The sequence below is a fragment of the Mixophyes fleayi genome, chromosome 5 (genome assembly GCF_038048845.1).
Source record: "Mixophyes fleayi isolate aMixFle1 chromosome 5, aMixFle1.hap1, whole genome shotgun sequence".
Taxonomy (NCBI): Eukaryota; Metazoa; Chordata; class Amphibia; order Anura; family Limnodynastidae; genus Mixophyes; species Mixophyes fleayi.
Window position 1 is genome coordinate 35393951 of NC_134406.1, and position 21440 is coordinate 35415390.

At 39.4% G+C, this 21440-nt stretch overlaps 1 protein-coding gene across 1 annotated transcript; it reads left to right on the forward strand.

Annotated features, from left to right (window-relative positions):
- The first annotated feature begins 448 nt into the window (after positions 1 to 448).
- Positions 449 to 21052, forward strand: MTPAP (mitochondrial poly(A) polymerase). The gene is made up of 9 exons (XM_075212018.1): positions 449 to 591; positions 2505 to 2698; positions 3987 to 4205; positions 6715 to 6939; positions 9802 to 10016; positions 12140 to 12366; positions 18386 to 18478; positions 19185 to 19258; positions 19647 to 21052. Exons 1-9 carry the CDS (start codon positions 489 to 491, stop codon positions 19989 to 19991), a joined length of 1695 nt encoding a protein of 564 aa, XP_075068119.1. The 5' UTR covers positions 449 to 488; the 3' UTR covers positions 19992 to 21052.
- The last annotated feature ends 388 nt before the right edge of the window (positions 21053 to 21440 follow it).

A 21440-nucleotide genomic window follows, 5' to 3' on the forward strand; every position in this document is an offset into this window, starting at 1 on the left:
AGAAAACTACCCCCCCCCCCCCCCCCCTGCAAAACAAAAAAACAAAAAAAAACAGTGAAAGTAAACATAATGCTCCAAAAATATAAAGACTGAACAACAACAGAAGCCTTAAATACAAAATTATATTGTGGAATCATGGTGGCACTATAAAGCTATATGATTTTGAAAGCATTTCTTAGCAATAAGATATTGAAACGTATAAGAGCCAACACAGACAATCATTACAAGCTTGTACTGACTATGTAACTGACAATGAGGCATTAAATACTGCCATACTCACACTGCATTGATCTTGTTTACTGAACCACTCCATTCAGTGTAGGTGTAAATTGCGGTATGATGAGACTTTAGTGTCAGTATGATTGATATCACATTACTCTGAAGAAGACTTACTAGAACGCGGATCACAAACTGCAGAGATGTTTTGGCCCATCCGGCGCACTGTAGCCAGCAGCGCGCATGCGCAGAACTCTGCCCCTGACACTGTCATGGAGAGCTGCATTAGGCTGAGTTCTGTGGTCCGGTCAACTGGCCGGGCTCTGAGCACCGCAGCGGGCAGACAGCAGCGGGCACTGGTGGCGGAGGCCGGGGGTGAGAGCTCAGACTCCTTATAGGGGCTTTAATGTTACTTGTGATCATGGCGCCGGCTGGGAGTTTGGAGGTCACTGCTGCTGTGACCCACGTGTGATTGTACCAGGGTCTGAGACCATACACCCTGTGATCCATTGTCTGACGTGTTCTGCTAATAATAGAGAATAGTACAGTCTATACAGAGCACCTGTACAGAGAGAGGTCCCTGCAGGGTTAGGGCGACCTGTGGGTTCACCATCTGGGACCTGTAGTTCCACAACGGGGAAGCCATTGATTGGCTGACTCTGTTTTTTGGTTCATCTTGGGACCGAACAGATCACAAACTGGTGACATTAGGAACTATATTATACTACTTGTTACTGGTCATTAGTATACATTCTCCACTACTGCCTTCAGTGCCTCCTGCTAGTTGCACACATTACTTTCCTCAATTTATGAATATCAAACTACATGTACAGATCATTAACCTTTCATTGCTCAGTTCACAATTTTAAAGTGGAATTTATTCTCTTTAGCATATATAACTATACCAGCTGACCCTCATAATCCACCTACCTCCCCATTTCATGCACATCGCTTTCCCTCCTGGTCTGTTGTAGAGATCATTGTGTGAAGCCCTTTATTGGCTCTCTAGTGTTTTGACTGGCTTCTGAATGCTGTCATGTCTTTATTTTTTTTGTAAGTTTTATTTATCATTTTTGGACTTTAATGTATGCCATCATTATATAGTCATTTATGACTAAACGAGACCTTCAGCGTGTGTATGTGTAATTGTGTTTTTATTTATGACTGTACATACATGATTGTGATTTGAAAGCTAGCCCTTAATGTTAAGAGCTGCGGATAGATGTCAGTCAGAGTAGTTGTCATCTGAAATATGTATGGAGGTCCCTGCCGCATTGGTGCTTACAATCTAAATTACCTACCACACAGACACATAATAAGGGCTATTTTGTCAGAAGAAAGTGTGTTTTTGGACTGTGGGTGAAAACCGTAACACCCAGAGGAAACCCATGCAAACACAGGGACAACATGCAAACACCGTGGGCAAGCATCGGTGGCTTAGTGGATAGCACTTTTGCCTCACAGCACTGGGGTCATGAGTTTGATTCCCAACCATTGCCTTATCTCTGTGGAGTTTGTATGTTCTCCCCGTGTTTGCGTGGGTTTCCTCCGGTTTCCTCCCCCACTCCAAAAACATACTGGTAGGTTAATTGGCTGCTATTAAATTGCCCTTAGTCTCTCTCTGTCTGTGTGTAATTTAGGGGATTTAAACTGTAAGCTCCAATGGGGCAGGGACTGATGTGAATGAGTTTAATGTGCAGCGCTGCGGTATTAGTGGTGCTATATAAATAGATGATGATGAAATAGGGCCCTGATTGCAATCAAACTCAGCATATGGTGCAGAATAGAATACATTTATATGAGCAGTTTCCCACTAAATAGTTATAGCAAATGTCATTTATAAATGTGCAAACACCCATTGTACCTGTTTTTGCACAAATTCACCTGATTTTATGTAATATGCTGTTTGTACATGAAAATGAAGGCACCTCCAAGGGTGCAAAATTTTGCTTGTTCTTAAGGGAACAGCTGAGCAGATCGGGGGTATTTACAAATAAATGCAGTTTAGGCAACATTGAGTTTTGCAGAACCAGCTATTTAAATGAGAATAAAGAAATATGTCCATTTTTTTTCCACCATGTCCTTATGGGTGGTGGAAAATACGATCACGAACAATACTTTTAATGGATCACCTTCTGCACCACCCAGGCGTTCTTTATATGTGAGGATGCTTTACTAGACGCATTTCTTCCAATATATCCCGATTTCCTCCCTCTATTAGTAAAGACAATTTGTATTAAAACTTCCAATTTTATCTCTGCCTAAACAGTCTTAACATCTTTTTGCAGTGTTCACAGATCAAGAGAAACAGACAGAAGAAAAACACATTAGAAAAAATTTTGAAGATGTCCAAAAAGAGAGACAAAATCAGGGCAGGCATTCGGTTTTAATAGGCTGCCCGCCTAAGGTGAACGAAAATAAATTTTTGAAATATTTATCACAACATGGAAAAGTAGCCAATCACTTTTTTTTCAGCAGTAATGTAAGTATTGTCACAATTATTAATGTATTTTAAATTTACTGTCCTATAATAATGGCCTTTTAGAAATAATGGAAAGGAATATCTTACTATTCTGTCTTTACAAGATTTGCCCAAAGCTGGAAATGTATCAGAGTTCGATTCTCCTGATTGGCTGTCAGTGTGGTACATGGCTTTATAGCTGCACTGTTCACCCTAATATATTGTTTGCATTATAACGACGATACTCAATGCGTTCTCGCCTTTCAATGCAGCTGCTGAACATCAGGATCAGTAAGCAGCTTATGCACATTTAAATGTCCAAATTGGGCTGACCCTTTTCTGATTATTTAGGTATTCGGTCAAATGAAGATCTCAATGCAAAGCATATGTGCTTACATTACAACCTAGAACATTGACCACAAACCCTCACAAACACACGGACAGATTCATCATTAAATCTACTACACCATAATATGGTTTATTTTTTTATGTCAATATATGTTACAGGTCCAAAATGTCCATATTTTAATTCACAGTTTCTCTTTTACTGAGTGTATCAAACCACTTGCCTCTTTTCTGGGGGCAGGCCTGTATGCTGTCTGAAAACAAAAATCATCATCACTATTTATTTATATAGCTCCACTAATTCCGTAGCGCTGTACAGAGAACTCGCTCACATCAGTCCCTGCCCCATTGGGGCTTACAGTCTAAATTCCCTAACACACACACACACACACTAGGGTCAATTTGTTAGTAGCCAATTAACTTACCAGTATGTTTTTTGGAGTGTGGGAGGAAACCGGAGCACCCGGAAGAAACCCACGCAAACATGGGGAGAACATACAAACTCCACACAGATAAGGCCATGGTTGGGATTGAACTCATGACCCCAGTGCTGTAAAGCAGAAGTGCTAACCACTTAGCCACCGTGCTGCCCATCTTCACAGTTGCGTCAGTGAATTTTAATTCCAGAATATCTTTTGAGCCTCTAACATATAATGACATGGCTAATCATGGTGTCCCTCCAGAGCAGTGTCCTGTCTTTTACTAACATCCCATGCGCAGCGTAATGGCTGGACTTTCACTAAGTGAGAACGAGAGGTTCTGATTGCTCTGTATATCTGGCAGGTTTTGTTTTCACACATTTATTCGGCCTATATTGACATCAAAACAAATTATAATGTGGTGTTATCATGTTAAACAACAATTTTGCTACGTTAATTTAACTTTTAATGCATAGTGTTGTTGCATGTTACAAGTTTGTCTGTTTCTTCTTTGGTTACCCTATGTTTTCACTTTTTCTCTTTAGAGCACTAATGCAGTTGTGGAGTTTGTGGATGCAGAAAGCATAGATTCACTCTTAGCTGCCACCAAGATCCCTACTGATGAAGACATGTGCGTAGTACCATTTAAATCAAGATTTATCAAAATCAAGGCTAAAGATTTGGATCAGCACTCAGTCCAGTGTTGTCCGCAGTCTTCTATCGCTTTCAGCGATTTGATAGAGAAGTTATGTACAGGGGAGAGTGTAAGTTGAGAAATTATTGCACTGTTTTTTAATATTTTCTCAATGTAATCCACGTTTAACATGGTCCATAAAGGGAATTTATAACTATCGTAGTGTGTGTGTGTATATATGTGTATATGTGTGTGTTTGTGTGTGTGTGTGTGTGTATATATATCAATAATATAAAAGCCTAGTGGCGTGTGTTAGTCTGTGTGTGGGGGGGAAAAAAAAAACCAAGCTGCAGTGCCACCTGCTGGGCGGAGTTATACACTGATCTACTAAATTCTTAGTGTGTGTGTGGGGAAAAAAAACTCAGAAAGGGCTGAAATTTGGTATACGAAGATGTTTTTAATTTGTTAATTTAATTTGTTAATTGTTAAAAGTGTTTATAAAGATTTTAAAAAATATATATATATATTTCTTGAAGGAGAAGTGACAGTTGGGAGTGGTTGGTGGTTGCCGGGGGTGACAGTGGGGAGTGGTTGGTGGTTGCCGGGGGTGACAGAGCGAGAGGAGTGTGATACTCAGGACCGCTGAGAGAGATCCCTGTGTCTGGATAGACATCTGGATAGATGTGGCGATAAAGATGAAGGATGAGGTGATGGAGAAAAATGATGAGGTGGCGACATGTGGACAAAACCACGTTAAAAAAGGGCGCTTGCGTCGGGAAGTAACGCTCTTCCCCTGAGGAGGCCTGGCCTAGCCCCAAATGCATGACAAGAACCTTTTTAACACCTTAAGTAGCTTGATTTGACTAGAATGCATGAGTATCATGCACGGGTTAACTTGTGTGTGTGTATGTATGTGTATATATATATATATCTCTTATTTAGGAGTGTTTTCCAAAATATTATTTTCATTGTACTCCTAACTTATTGAGCAGCAATGATTGTGTATAAGGCTGATCAGTCATTTCTAAGTCTCATTCTGATCCAACCATGCAGAGTGGAGAAAGTCAAGTTAAAGGGGATAGCCACACAAACTTCATAATCCTCTATTTATTTAGCGCCACCAATTCAGCATCTCTACAGAGAATATTTGTATTCACATTAGTCCCTGCTCCATTGAAGCTTAAAGTCTAAATTCCCTAATGCACACACACTACTGTTCGTTTTATCAGCAGCCAATTAACCTACTAGTATGTTTTTGGAGTGTGAGAGGAAACCAACACAAACACGGGCAGAACATACAAACTGCACCCAGATAAGGCCATGGTCGGGAATTGAACTTATGACCCTAGCGCTGTAACGCAGAAGTGCTAACCACTGTGCAACCATGTTGCACATTGTATTTTATCTAATCAGAATATATCTTAGAGGTTGTGTAGATAACAGTAAAGTTGTTGCAAGGAAATATGTCAACCTTCCTGTTAGAACTAAATGAGGCATTTATACATGTAACTAGATTGTGCTACACTGTGATCACATTTACCACACTGTCAATCAATTATTGGACCCTTTAAAGGATTTGTCCAGTTTTGAGACCTCTTACTATTACGTATATATATGGCCAAAATTTTACAGGAGAACACCAAAGCACTCTCTTCAATAACTATTAACTTATAAACACCAAATAAAAACAATAGATTCTGAGAATAGTGATTCAGTACAAGGATTAGTAGAAATTATATTGTGCAGTTGGTTAAAAATTGGGATGTTAAATGAAGGGCGAATTTGTTTTTACCTAGTATGCATTAGGCTAGCGTGGAATGTGAGGGGGTGTTATGAGAATATTCGCCTAGCGCGGCCTGAAGCCCTTAATCAGGCCCTGAGAAATTATAATCAACCCACATACAGCAATACAATGGTTTATACATACTGGGTGATATTTTGTATAAGATTGTTTGTGTGACACTTGTGTAGTTGCAATTGTATCATTTCATTTAATATGGTTGCATTATACTATTCAAATCATTATAGTTGTGAGCACCTTGAAATGCACCTTGAAATATACCTATCACCTACTCACAGCAGAAGCAGCCATTGTATGGGTTGAACAATTATTCATAACAATGGAAACTAACAATTTACTGGAAACTATTGGCTTTACTGCATGAAGATAAAAGGATCTCATTAAGGTGTAAGGAGGGCTGGTACAATGCCAATAGTGGGAGACTCTAAGGAGGTATGGACCCTCGCCTGTCTACCAGCAGGTGACGGGGTTTGTGTCACCGCCCTCTCACTCCCCAAAAGTAGACATCCCCTTGTAGGGTGGCGTCAGTGCTTTGGACACAAGCACTTATCCAGCTACGGAAGCAGTAGTGCTCAGTTGATCCGATTCTAGCATAGCAGCGAAGAAGGAACGCTCTTCCCCTTTCATGCAGGAGCGATTACCGTCAGAAAGCATTGCTTATTATTATTTATTTATTTTTCTAACCCATTCAACACCACACTTAAGTTCTCTAGTTTGAAGCTTGAGACTAAGGGAGCGTCCCTGGAGAGATACTGCATTATCCTTTACGTAAGATTGTATGTCTTTTATAATTGCAGCCTGGTAACGATGTGTAACTGAATATTGTCTTGTCAATCAGATCGAGGACCAGGCACAGATTCTCCTAGAAGAACTCCAGTTAACAGAGGAAAGCATCAGACTCCGCTACCTGGTCAGCACTTTAATAAGTGACATTGCCACCGCTTACTTCCCAGAAGCCAGTGTGTCCCTCTACGGCTCAAGCGTCAATTCCTTTGGAAAAATGGGCTGTGACTTGGACCTCTTTTTAGATTTGGAAAGTTTAAAAGGTCATAGAACGGGAAAGGTAAGGCTGCTATTGGTTCAGGATGTCTCGGTTACGTTATATATAAACGCTAAAATAACATGCAAAAATGCAAGTGGTGAAAATATTGTAGTTTTAAGAAAGTTGGGGCATACCTCTACCAGGTTCGTAATCTGTATAAAACATTTTACATAATCGTTCCTTATGTGTTAGTCAGTTTACTGCAAGGCTTAAACTGACTCCTATTGTGAATAGAGAAAAACAGTCTGCTGCTTAATGCAATAATGAATAATGTACAAATACTGCCAAATGTTTTTGTGTTTGTATATAATAATAATAATAAAATGAGTATATTTCCCCTTTCCATGTGTGCCAATGTGGTGCAAGGCTCAAGCTTATTTTTAAGAAGTTTCCACTTTATTGGCTTGTACATGTTCTTCACGTTTACTAAATACATTGATTTTTCTTTCTGGGCTCATTCTGTGCTTTTCAGCCATGATGGCAGACTGAGATAGGTATTCTCAATTCTTAGTACAGCAAGCCCTTTTTACATCACCATATGTTTTCATTCAAATTGCTACCACACAGTAATGTGGTGTCATATCCCAGGGCAAAGATTCAACTCATCCTGATGATTTAAAGACAAGGCTGAAAACCACAGATGGAAGGTAGGACCAGAAACCAATGTATTTAGGAAACGTTGGTGAGAATAGCTGTTTAAGTAGGTTTCTTAATGCTGTGCAATGTGCAAGATTTCAGGGTTTTTGTGGTATCGCAGCTCAGTGTCCTGGCAATGACATTTGACACACTAAGAAACTTTATTGCATGATACTTAATAGAATCAGGTACTTTAATTGCAATTGATCATTTCCTGTTTGTGACACAGTCTCACAAGCACCAACTACAGTTTTTGTGAGGGTTGCAAGTTTATTTTAAGTTTGTTATTCGTTTTGTTTGAAAGGTTATTTATGTTGTGAAATCCAGGCCGGTGCTAGTTTGAAATATTCTTTTTTTTTTTTTTTTGTTTAAAAGGTTGTTTTTGCACAGTTACTAAGGGTATATTTCACACATGGAAATCACAGTCTCTCCCAGTTGTCACAGCCTAAGTTGAAGGAATCTTTATTAAACAGAATATAATTAATATGACTAACGGGTCCATAACACCAGTCTAACCTCCTAATTATTGGATCATTGGGATTCTCATAAACGTGACAATGCCATGGCACTCTTATGTTATAAGGATGTTCTAATGTCTCCTTTTTGCTCTTTTAAAAATATTAAGACAAATTAGTTATTTTGTAGTGTTCAAATACTGATCATTACACTCTGACATTTATGTTTCCTATGTTCCGGTTACCTGGGCTGTTTCTACATTGGTAGAAGAAGGTACATTTTGTAAAAATAAAAACACCCGTCAAAATCTTCTATAATCATTCTATGCTTTTATATGATAGTGTCATAATCAGTTTTTAGAAATAAAATCAAGTTAATGTTTTCTGTCTTGTTGATTTGAAATATCGGTGCGCTGATTTCTCAGTGTCTACACAAAGGTGTTGGGGTGTGTACAGCCAAGCGGTTTCTTACACAACACAAGTAAACTGTGAAGGAGACGATTTAGGCTGGATATCAAGTGGTCTCCATTCCGTACCTATTTTTGTAGCACAGTGAAAAGTGACTTTACAAATGACAAATTATAACTGCTGCTCCTCCAAATATTTACATTTATTCCAAAACAATAATTAAAAAAAAAACAACTTTGAATATATTTGCGAACTTATGAATAAATACATAGCATCTATGTCCTACTTCATTCTATGTGCAGTTATAAATACTGATTTATTTTAATGCCAGTGTCTCCATTTAAAGTGAAGATAAAAATGACTTTGTTTGAAAACTACATACAGTAGATATACTGCAGATCAAAACAATGACATTCCCAAATCTAATAGAGGTTTGTTTCAAAGTTTGTTTGGCATTTTTCATGACAATTTTGGTTGCGCTATTAAATAAATAAAATTTGGAGAGTAGACATAATGGGCCTGAGTCACTAAGGAGAGTAAAGCAAAAAAGGAGTACATTTTATCCTGGACAAAACCATGTTACAATGCAAAAGGTGCAAATTAGTTTATTATTTGGCACATAAGGACAATACTGGCTGTTTTTTTCATGTAGCACACAAATACTTGATAGCTTTATTTTTATACTGAAATTTAAAGTTGATTTAGGATATTCCCTACCTATAAATCTATCCTCGCATATTAAATTTACCTCCCCCCTCCAATGCAATGTGGTTTTTGCTCAGGTGCAAAGTTTTTTATGCTTTGCTTTCCTTAATGACTCAGGCCTAATGTATTTTTCGTGTTGTGTAAAAGTGGTGGAACTGCAACTCCATGTTTTCGACCTGATTTTGTCCTGAGCTTTTATCTAGAAATTACTTGTTTTGCGATCCAAACGGAATGCTAAGTGAATAATCCATCCGTAAAATACTACGGCCTAAGGATGTGTCTTGTGTGGACAATGCAATGTTCTTCAAAGACATTAAAGCAAGAAAATTATGCAGACCTAATATAGTCACGGGTATTCCTGTGTCTTTTCATTATAATCTGTTTGGACAGTTCACATGTCGCATCCTAGGGATCAATAGAGCATCAGTATTTGCTGGAAGTTTACTAGTGCTGCTTTCTCTTCATAACACAATGCAAGTAATTTCTGAGAGCGCGCTGGTGTGGGCCAGGCCTACCAGTGGCCGCAGTGGTAAGCTCCAAGCATGCGGTGTTGACGCGCTTATGCCTGCAGATTTACAATTCTATAAAGACTGGTTAGGAGAAACCTTTTACTTGGGATTCTGTGGGAAGACGTGGGCTTAATCGGTGGAGTGTTTACACCTTTACTTCATGTTTACAGCAGGCTGGGGGCTCCATCACCACAGAATTTTGGATGAGGCGGGTCTCCTCTAGAAGAGCGGCACAACAAAAGATACTCTCTGTCATTGGTGAATGCTTAGATGGTTTTGGCCCTGGGTGTATCGAAGTGCAAAAGATCCTCAATGCGCGGTGTCCTCTAGTACGGTTTTCACACCAAGCGGCAGGCCTACCATGTGACCTCACAGCGGACAATAGGTAAGCGCGCGCTGTGTTTAATGCTTTCTAAAATGTATATAGTATAATGATATCTAATGGTTTTCCTTAGTACCAAGAGGGCAACTACAAACCTATAGGGCTAGTGGGCTGTTTAATTGTAGTTTATGATTAATTAACCCTATCTGTACTTCTGTTAAGTGCCAAATTGTTTTGTGTGGTAGAAAGCATTAGGACAGGGAAAGGGGGAGCAGTGAGGTCCAGAGCCTCAAATTTTATTTAGTTAAAAATAAGCATAGACGTGATGGCTGGCATATACAGTATATTGAGTTTTGAGGGAAGAATTAAAAGTTCCATTTTCATGCTCTACAAAAATATAAATACTCTTTATAGACATCTTAAGGGAAGTTATCGTTACTTTTTCAAGAGTAGTTTTCCTTAGAGTTCACCTATTTTATTCTGGGGGGGGGGGTCTAAAAAAAAATGGAGGCACTTTTTTTTTTTTTTAATAGGATTATTGGCTTAGTTGTTCTAAACATATTTTACATTGTGAGCTCTAACCAATAGTGCTTGTGCATCTTTCCATGTTGAGTAAGTGACCTTACACCTCTCATAACAGCTCTGCTGTAACATCCTCAACACAGGACATGCTCCATCTAGTAGTCCCAGCATGCATTAAATACCTGCTCTGTGCCCCCTCACCCTCAACAGTCCTCCCCAAAAAATATTCAAGGTCTGTGTCCACAGCTCTGCTTCCCATTGATTATAAGGATTCTGTGCTCACCCTCCTGCTCTCCATTGGTTATACCGGCTGTGGGAACACCACCTCCTAGCACTGCTCACCATGAATTACACAGGCCCAGTACACCCCCCTCGTCTTAGCACTGCTTCCCATTGATGATTATACAGACTCTGGTCACCACCTCACAGCACTGTCCCCCATTTAATTATACATGCTCTGTACTTGTGCAGTTTCTTTTAAGCTTCTATGTTTTTTTTTTTTTAGTATACGTTGTATAACTTGGTTGTGATCTCCGAGAGTCCTTGGTAACTTACTAAGTTTTATTTCTTATTAATTTTTTTTGTTCCGAAACTCAAGCTTGCTGATTACTAGTTTTCCGGTTCCTCCTCTGGCTCTTTGTAATGACGCCGTTCTCTCCACTCTCACAAACACAGCTAACAGAACTGCTTGTGTTGGTGCAGTTCATAAAAACATGTATTGCTATTTGGCTCTATTGAAGTGTATTGCGTGAACTAAGTCCCGCACTGCAGCCTACAGTGTAGGCTATTTTCTGACTTCAGGTTATGGGGACATCAACCTTTTTGACATACTCTCCCTTTTGCTTGTTTTATTACCTCTTAATAAGTTACATGCAGAAATTATTTTTATTCTGTTTTGATCATTTATTGGTTATATGTATAAACATGTTGAGCCCTCTACTGGCTATTTTGGAGAACTACAGTTTTATCGGAGAACATCACAAGATCCAACTGCATTTGGCAGCATTTGCAATGGCCGAAACTGTCATAAATACATTATCATGTTACTTGCTGACCACAAACCTTTATATCTGTATTATATATGTTTGATTGTAATATAATTTAAATGTCATGCAAAAAGTTAAGGTACTTTATTTTACACCTCTAGTAGAGGCTCTGTCCAGGGTAGGCCTGTACACTGCTCCTCGTTCTATGGTTAAGGTGGTTTGAATAGGGTTAGAGCACCTTTATGGTAACTCCTTATCGGCTCATCCATTACGGAATTGAGCAGGTCTGGGATTAAACAACGTGTAGCCCATCAGACCACCAGTATGCTCGGAGCAGCACAGATTATTTCAGCAGATGAGTGTGCTGATATTGTGGGATGCAGTGACCTGTGTTGCATGTGTCAGGGACAGTGTTATGATGTGAGGGGAGAATAGAGTGATGCAGGAAGGAGCAGGGTCCTCCAGCAGCACAGAGTAGGGATCCAGTTGCACTTTGCCCTACGAACACCAGACATGTCCAGGTTTTTTTCTCTCCTGTCCATTGTGAAAGCATATGGTATTTTACATTTTTTATGTTTTGGCACGTTCGACATTTGTCACGTCTAGGAAAAATGCAGTTTGTACATCCAGCTTGCTCTCCTAGTCAGAAAGTGATTAATCCCGACTTTTGTGTTGTAGAATTGCACTGACGAGCTCTGAGCTCTTGTACATATACGGGAACATTGACAGCCGAGTGCGAGCTCTGGTCTTCGCTTTGAGGAGCTGGGCCCGTGTCCATGGAATCACCAGCTCCATTCCCGGACATTGGATCACCAATTTCTCCCTCACCACGATGATCTTGTTCTTCTTGCAGAAGAGGACACCTCCTGTTATTCCAACACTAGATCAGCTGAAAAGTTTAGCAGGTAAAGGAGAGGGTATAATATGCGTGTTGCTGTACTGAATCGGCTGAGAAAACGTTTGGTTTTTTTTCTTGTTGAATAACACATTGGTGCCGAATAACTGAGAGATGCATTGTTTAAAATCAATATTCTGTTTGCGTCCTCTGTAATTTGGCTAATAGGGCTGTAAAATTGCCCTCCATGAACAGGGTAGTTCTATGGGATGAAGCTCTTGCATTTGCCACAGGTAGTTTTGCATATAAGCCTTTGATTGGATGCAGGGAATAGATAGGTAGATCAAAGGTACAAAGCTTTATCTAAACCTCACATTACTTTTTCTGAATACTGACTTTGTTTTTTCCAACCAAGCTGCCACAAGCTCATTTGGTGACATGCTGCTTTCAGTTGGAGATATCGCTCCTCTGTGCTTTATTTCTCATGTAAGCAGCGATCTCACTGCTGAAGCACTTCTACGACAGGGAAACAGAATTTACTATTCAGCCCGGCACAGTATTACGTGTGCTCAGCAGGTTTCTTTCTACAGAATGAAGTGTTTAGAAATGCTCATGTGACACTAGCCTGAGAGCACTCTCTTGTTTTAGTGAGTTATTGTTTTCAGCAACATTTATTACATAAAAGCTGTGTATAGTCTCTAGTTCCAGAATACTTGCAGTTTATTTGTCTGTACAGGTATTGTATCTGTTATCTGGAAACCTGTTATGTAGAAAGAAATGAAAGTAAATAACTGGGGCTATTAGGTAATGATGTCATATACACACACACAGGCGTGATCACTGAGTTCCGTCAATGTGAGGAGCACTGAAAAAATGTAATGTCAAGGACAGTGTGGGAAAAGCCAGGGCTAATATTTAAATCTAATTTTGTCCATTTTAGGTAGGTGTTCCAAATTGCTGAAAACAAATCTTTATTTGGAACGCCCCCAACATCTAATGTTATAGACCCCATGTGCATGTTCTGGTCTGAACAATACTGTACTGGTAATGAGACCACATATGTAGTTAAGGGTAAAGGCCTCTATTGTTTTACTGGCTTATTATCTCACTCTGTCGTACAGACATTGATATAAAAGAGAGTGATGCTGTAGATGAATGACACAGTAAATAACTGACTTCTGGTACATGGGTCCACACTTCTATTACTTGGCACATAGTGCCATAAATGTATACATTTCTGTCATGTTTTTCAAATGTTAGGGGACGTAATATCAAAATATATAGATATGGACCAGTCACCGGCATACAGTGCAGGCAGCCAATTTGTGAGATAAACCAATACCTCACCTCTCATTACCTAGTAGTGACATTATGATGCATGAGGGACGTGAAGCTACCATTGAATTGATAATCTGCGCTCTCATTAATATTGGTTGAGCTAACAAAATGTCCACTGTGTGCATTAGGTCTATTTCTAACCACTAAATAAATTGTATCTAGACGGTGGAGGTTCTGAGTGTGACCAGCGCTGCAGCTCTGCTCCCTATGATCCCTCTCTGGATGAGCACAGGGGCAGGTGATATGGTAGGGGGCTGCATTCTTTACTTTGGGGTGAGAGTAATGACCCCTAATAACCAGAGGTATTTTGGATCAGATGCATTGTCACATTTATGGAATGTGTTGGGTTCACTGGAAATAACTTTTTTTCTTTATTTTCTTTTCTTTAAAGAACTTGCTTTGGACTATTTTGCTATCTTATCACAATACATTTCTTCTTATTTTAATTACAATGTACAGGGAAAACTTTACAATGAGTTTTTATTGGCTACTTTGTTTCAGCAGAGAAATATCCAATCTGTTGACTTTTATAAACCATATGTGTATTATAAGGGACACACAAGGAATGTCAAGGGATGATTCCATTTATTGTATTTATATTGTTGTGATAAGACTTATAGATTAAAGGGCTCTGTAAGAAGTGGATGTATTTTCGCTCACTTCAACTGCAAGGCAGAGTACAGTTACATGTATGTGTTCTGTCTGACATCTCAAATACAGTAGTATTTGCACCAAGCGGAGGTCAGGCAGAACAGGGGTAGATTACTAGCAATAGGCACTTGGTGATATAATGGTTAATTAAACTATACAATACGGCACCTACCGCTGCTTGCTGAAATATGAGGTTCTGCAGGCCGTAGACATACTGCACACAGAAGAAGAGACTAGTGTGTACCAATGTACACACTGAACAGAAACCAGTATGAGTTGTACTATTTTATTCTTGGGTTGAACATGATTTAAAAAGACATAAATTTGCAGAAGAGCACAGCATACAACTAATCCAAGATCGTACCCATGGACAGAAAAATATCTAGAATTAGGAAAAACCCGGTAACTTATTAGTGTGGTGAGAACTGTCTCTAGAACTAGAAGAATCCTTATAATAAAAGCAGCAATCAATCCCAGTACGACATCTCGTCACCTTATCCGGCCTTTATCCTCCTAACAGGCGTGCGTACATACACCCCATGATAGCACAGAGAAGGCGTAGAGCTAAGGGGTTAATATTTAATTGGTCTTGTAAATTATTTAGGTTTCTATTTTTAATGTTTTAATAATCCTCTTCCTCAGTACGATGCTCCGTTAGAACACAGTTAGTCAGACAGACCTGCAGCTTACAGATGGCTGTAGGAACTTTGTTTGTTTCATAGAACTTATGACAATATCTGATTACAGGATGTTCTATTCTCAGCCACTTCTTCTCCGGGGACATAAGGGATTAGCAGGAGATGAAGACTGATGACAGAAAGGTGCTCTGACCCTAATCAAATGCACCATAAAAATACAATAATTAAAATACTAAAGATGAGGAAAATAACAAAACAGTCCATTATTGAAATAAATAGCAAATGTCATATTAACCTTTGTATATTGATAAGTTGTTTTTTTTTTTTTTGGTTTTTTTTCACTTCCTGTCCTTTCCATTTCTCCTGGGAAATACATTTGATAAAGTTGTAGTGCTGTATATACAGTAGACATTTATGTATTTATACAGTGCTATAACGGCATTATAGTTTTTGTTCCCCTTTTGTAGATATCGGACATGTATTTGGTAGTAATGTAATTAAACCTGATACTGCTTGTTGCAGTTTGAAACCACAATAAGTGAGTCATGTGTCAGTGTAGGGTTTAAAAGAAAGTGACATTTTGCCAAGTTTTGTCTGTTAGACCCACTCGTGTGGAAGCCCCAGAGATATGATTCATGTGTCCTCCTGCTCGCTCTGTGAAATAACATATTAAGTAACCAGGCTACAGAAACACTAGTGACTCCCACAACAGTCTGTGCCGCAAGTAGGGTACAAGCACTAGTCACTCCCCAACCAACCGGTGCCACCAACAGTGTACAAGCTCCAGTCACTCCCACAACAGCCTGTGCCACACGCAAGGTACACGCTGCAGTGACTCCCACACCAGCCTGTGCCACACGCAGGGTACAAGCTCCAGTGACTCCCACACCAGCCTGTGCCACACGCAGGGTACAAGCTCCAGTGACTCCCACACCAGCCTGTGCCACACGCAGGGTACAAGCTCCAGTGACTCCCACACCAGCCTGTGCCACACGCAGGGTACAAGCTCCAGTGACTCCCACACCAGCCTGTGCCACACGCAGGGTACAAGCTCCAGTGACTCCCACACCAGCCTGTGCCACACGCAGGGTACACGCTCCAGTGACTCCCACACCAGCCTGTGCCACCCACAGTGTACACACACCAGTGACTCCCACACCAGCCTGTGCCACCCACAGTGTACACACAGCAGTGACTCCCACACCAGCCTTTGTGGAGTAAACTAGGAGATCAGCCTTTCCATAGGTAGGGGTCAGTCACGCTCCGTCTGACTTATATTATTAAAATACTTTTTTCTGGGAGATCAGCAGTAATCATAACGTGGGACAGTCACACAGCTGCTGGAGCACTGCTTCATATAGAGCTGCATCCAGCTGGAGGGTCTCTTAATATTGATGTTCTAGCAGAGCAGCACATATTGCAGAGAATGGACATTATGACAAATCACTAAACATAGAAATCTAATGAAATCATTTCCAGGATAATATAAACATAATTTTACATATATGATCTCCTTCTTACCAATAGGGCCATTTAAAAACATTGATTCTGGACATCTCCTACCTCCGAATGGCTGTTTATAAATGGTCATTAAAGAGGACAATATCGATCATGCCGACATCACTGGACCCTCATGGTCACTGTCAGACTGGGGATCCATTCTTGGGGACCGAAACCATTCTCTTTGGTTCCTGGTCCCACAATTGCAGAATACAGCAGTAAGAACTGAATGCTGCATGTTTCTAATGCAGAGCATTAGATGGGAAAATCGTGTGAAGGTGGAAAATTCTCAACAGTACAGAGTATTTCAGGAGCTGTGCGCTGATCTTGAGGGAGGCAGCGTCCTGTCCACTCGTGTGATTGTGTAAGTGAGGACAGTGTCATGGTGTGAGGGGGGGAATAGAGGAACTGACTGATTGGGTCTTAGGCAGCGCACAGAACAATATCCGCCAGCAGCACAGATACAAGGCTTCGGTTGTGATGTCAAATGCACATCTATCTGAAACTTAATTCTTGTATCCAACTTGTTCTTTATTCTATGCACACGGTACTATCATACGTTAGCTTAGTTAGCAATATATATACTTTGTTTGTATTCCAGGTTTTTATTCAAGTTAATTTTCTTATCCAGCTAAACTATAACCTTGCTCGAGATTAAACAAGACCATATAACTAGAGTGGACCTTTATGCCGTCTCTGTCCTGAATAAACGCACATGGATCACAGCATCAAGATTTGGAACAGCCCCTCAGGCTAATTAGAATAGGAAATGTATAGCTAAAAGCAGTCTGTGGAAGAACACTGACAATTCAGATTTTCACTGAGTGGTGAATGTTCTACTTAAATCCTCAACGAATGTATTTTATTTGTTACATTTCTGACCGCTTAAAAACATGGGCTTGACCAGAAGTAATAGAAATAAACAGGAAATCAACTAGGAAAAAACAGTGGTGGGGATCTGTGCTCCCTAATAGGTGTGGAATATATTGTGCTGCCATAGGGACTAGTGGTATAGAGGGGAGTCCCAATCCTTCCAATAGAATGATATAAAACCGGTAATGTCCCTTGGCCCAAGTGGATACAATGTATATTTAAATGAACTGATTTTTATTTTTACATAAAAATCAATATATAAAAATTGTTGGAAAAAAGAGTTCATAGGTTGCAACCTGAGTGTATATATATATATATATATATATATATATATATATATATATGTGTGTGTGTGTGTGTATATATGTTTATTATAGAATATCACAGGTAAATGGAATATATTACCATTAAAACATATAAGTACCTCAACGGTAGTGTGCAGTATTGAACTAGCTTGCAGAGGATTAGTGGAGGTCAGAATCGAGACCTAGAAACAATGGCTCTATGATGACAGATCAGAGTCACTGTTTATGGACATAGAAATCAGTCAATCAGGAGAAAGCAAAGTCTTTCAGTATGGCTGCGTTGCTGATGGCATAAGTAAATGTGTTGTGGCAAAGGTAGATGTATTGAGTAAGTGCTGGAAGGAAATCAACGGTCTTTAAGTTAAAACCTTTTAATCACATTTTTAATAAATTTTGGGTTATCAATACTTGTATGTGACTACTTGTCCCATGTGAGGACAGTGTGTAGTATTTGTTGAGTAGCTTTTCCACACTCCACTTGTGAGAAAATGATCCACGTTTGTATTACTGTACATAAACTGGTGAGGTACACAGCTTAAATTGTTCCTACAGATATCGCATACACTTCAGTAGAAGCAGCCATTTTGTGTACTAGACATTCATAGGAATACAGCCTCTCCATTGGCTGGAGGCTGATGACATCACCAAGGCATGGACACTATAGCCTGCTTTGTCTAGGCCACAAAATGGCTGCCTCTACTGGCAGCGAGTACGCTAAATGTGAGCCTTCCCCTATTAACAGATCTTGTTACTGAATGCTGACCTGCACTTTATTTACTTTCAGGTAAAAAGGACAAATGCATTATTGAAGGCAATGACTGCACATTTATCAGAGATCTTAACAAAGTGAAACCTTCTGCAAATACAGAACCACTAGGTAAATTATACAGCCAATAAGTCTAAATGTTGGTAATATGCAGAACTGTGGGTGAAATTTGCCACAATCTAACATATCTGAAACTGTATTACATGGATAGGTAGCTGGTTAGATGTCAGCAGTTGTCTTATTTATGCCTCTGTGATTGGCTACTGCAGTGTTCTTCAGTAGAATTGAGATGTCCAACCAAATACCTTGCTTTAATTTTGAAACACCCCCTATACTCCCCCCACCCTAATTATAAGGATGGTAGCATTCTGATGTCAAGGACCCCTGATAGTCAGGAAATCATCTCCAGCAGAGGTAACAGTAAATCTCCCTATTACTTGCATGAAGATAGCACAAAGTCTCAGGGGTAAATTTATCAAGCTGCGGGTTTGAAAAAGTGGATATGATGACTATAGCAACCAATCAGATTCTAGCTGTCATTTTGTAGAATGTACTAAATAAGATAACTAGAATCTGATTGGTTGCTATAGGTAAAATCTCCACTTTTTCCAAACCCACAGCTTGATAAATTTACCCCTCAGTCTGAAATGTTGGGATAATGAGGTGCAGCCTAAAGTTAAGAAACTCCTAAGCACGGTACTTTCAGCAGTGGGACACCTCACACGGATCAGTAGAGTAATGATGTGAGCAAAGAGTCCTGATTATTAATAAACCCGTCTCCTTATGATTTTTATAATCTCATTTTTTTTTCTTCCAGCTACGCTGCTCATAGAATTTCTCGAATTTTATGGAAAGTTTGACTTCAAAACACATTGTATAGACATTCGCAAGGTAAATATATTCTATGTTCTGGTTATGCATGCACTAGCAAATAAGGACATTCTATTTGTGCTCAAGGAATAATTGTGTAACAGCTTAATTTTCCCTGTTTGAAACATTCAATATTTAAAGTAGTCCAGTGCTTTTGTTTTCAAAATTAATTGTAACTAAACAGAGATTTATTTATTCATGTTTTTGACATGAATAGCAGTAAAAAAAGAGAGCCAATCCAATTGGACTTAACTTCTGCATATATCATATAGTCAATTTTTAATATAATTTCGGTCCCTGGATTTATGTTTCCAATCTAGTAACTTGACCCTAAACACAGAGAACTCTAATAAGTTATGCCTTGAAATATTTGTAAAATGTTTACACTAACGTAGTTTTGTTTTTAAAGGGTACAGAAAAGAATAAGCCAGAAAGTTCTCCACTATACATCCAGAATCCATTTGAACAGACACTTAACATAAGCAAAAACGTCAACCAGTCCCAGGTTCATAGATTTGTGGATATAGCTCAGGAAAGTGCTTTTATTTTACAAGACCAGATGAGCCAATCATCTAAGAGCAAGAATCCCTGGGGTCTGGCTTCAATACTGCTCAGTTCAAGCACGGAGAATTCATCCACCACTAAGAAGAAGAAAAAAGTAGAGGCCCGTGAAAGAATAGTCAGCCTCTTGGAATCTTTAAGGAATAAGGACAATTCTGGCAAGACGGACGTGAAGCCAGAAGCGGAACACTGAACTCTGTGACTGTTTTCCTTGGTGTGTTCCGTGCTCACAATCCAACTTTTTGTTTATTTTACCAAACCACGGTGTCTGGTCATTCAACAACCAAACGTGCAAATGAACCGTTTATAACCTTCAAGCTGTATTTAACTGATTTAATTTTTGTAGCCTTTCAAAATCAATTTTATATTTGAATCAAACACCCCTTACAGGAGCCCAATACATTCTTGGGAACAAACTGGCAAATGGTATATTTTAATGCAGCGTGGTGGAAAGTGTAAATGAAGGCAGCCACGCTAGACGTGAAGCCAATAAAAAGATGGGTCTTTCAGGATGTCTTGCACAGAGTATGGAGCAGTGGTGTATTGTTCTTTAGTTACCACCTACATTCTGCAGTTCTCTACTGTATGGGAGATCCATGAATTATACCACAATCTAATGTAGATGTATGGGATAAACCAAATGTGTTGGGTTTGTTCAGTGGACCAGCAACATGAACATCCATGAACATAATTTGGTATGGCCAACCTAGCTAGTTTCTATGAAACGGTTAAGTGCATTGGGGCTATCATGAAAAATATCTTATGTTTTAAAGTTGACTACACACAGAGGCAGCAGGAATCTAATGGGCTGAAGCGACATTTATTTGAGAACGCAGCGTATCGGCGCAATAGGAACAAGAATCTTAATTCTTTACTGATGTAATCTGTTCTTTGTGTACTAATAAGCTGCATTTTTATCAATATTGGTTCAGGCAGATAAACCGCTTCCTTCACTGTGTCTAGGAAAATCTCCAGATCTTTAATTATACAACAGTATTTGAATCTAAAGCTTTATTAAGATGCCCCTCTAGTATGTTGGGAAGTGTCTCATCGCCGGTACAACAAGTGTGTTACAGTTCAAATCATAACGTTGACAAAATTCTCAGACAATTGTTGAGAAACTACGTTAGCGGAAATCTGTGCGCTCCAGCAAATAGAACATTTACACATGTGTGCCTAACTTTGAAAGGATATTCCTGACTGCAATGGAAGCATTGTTTCAATTAAAATAAACTGTATATTATTGCCTTTTTATCTTCTATTTTGTATTGCTACTTTGTAAGTGTTTTTGATAGAAGCAAAGTCAATATATTAATTTATCCAATAATGATCCCATGTGCCATCTCATGTGACTGCCAGTTAGATAGGGTGACGGGTAACGGATAACATAAAGGAGCTGATTCAATTCAAGGCGCTTTGCTGCCGGACATCGCTGCGATGTCTGGCCACACACATTCTGAGTTGTACGGCACCCAGACGTCGCAGGTTTTCCTGGGTACCTTTATCGGGTTTGTGGAAAAATCAGTGATGTTGCATAGCTTAGGGTTAGCTAGAGTGCTTTCAGGTTAAGATATTTGTTTTATTCATAAGTTGTTGACAGACGTCTTTAAGCATTAGCAATATTTAATACATTTTGGAGTCC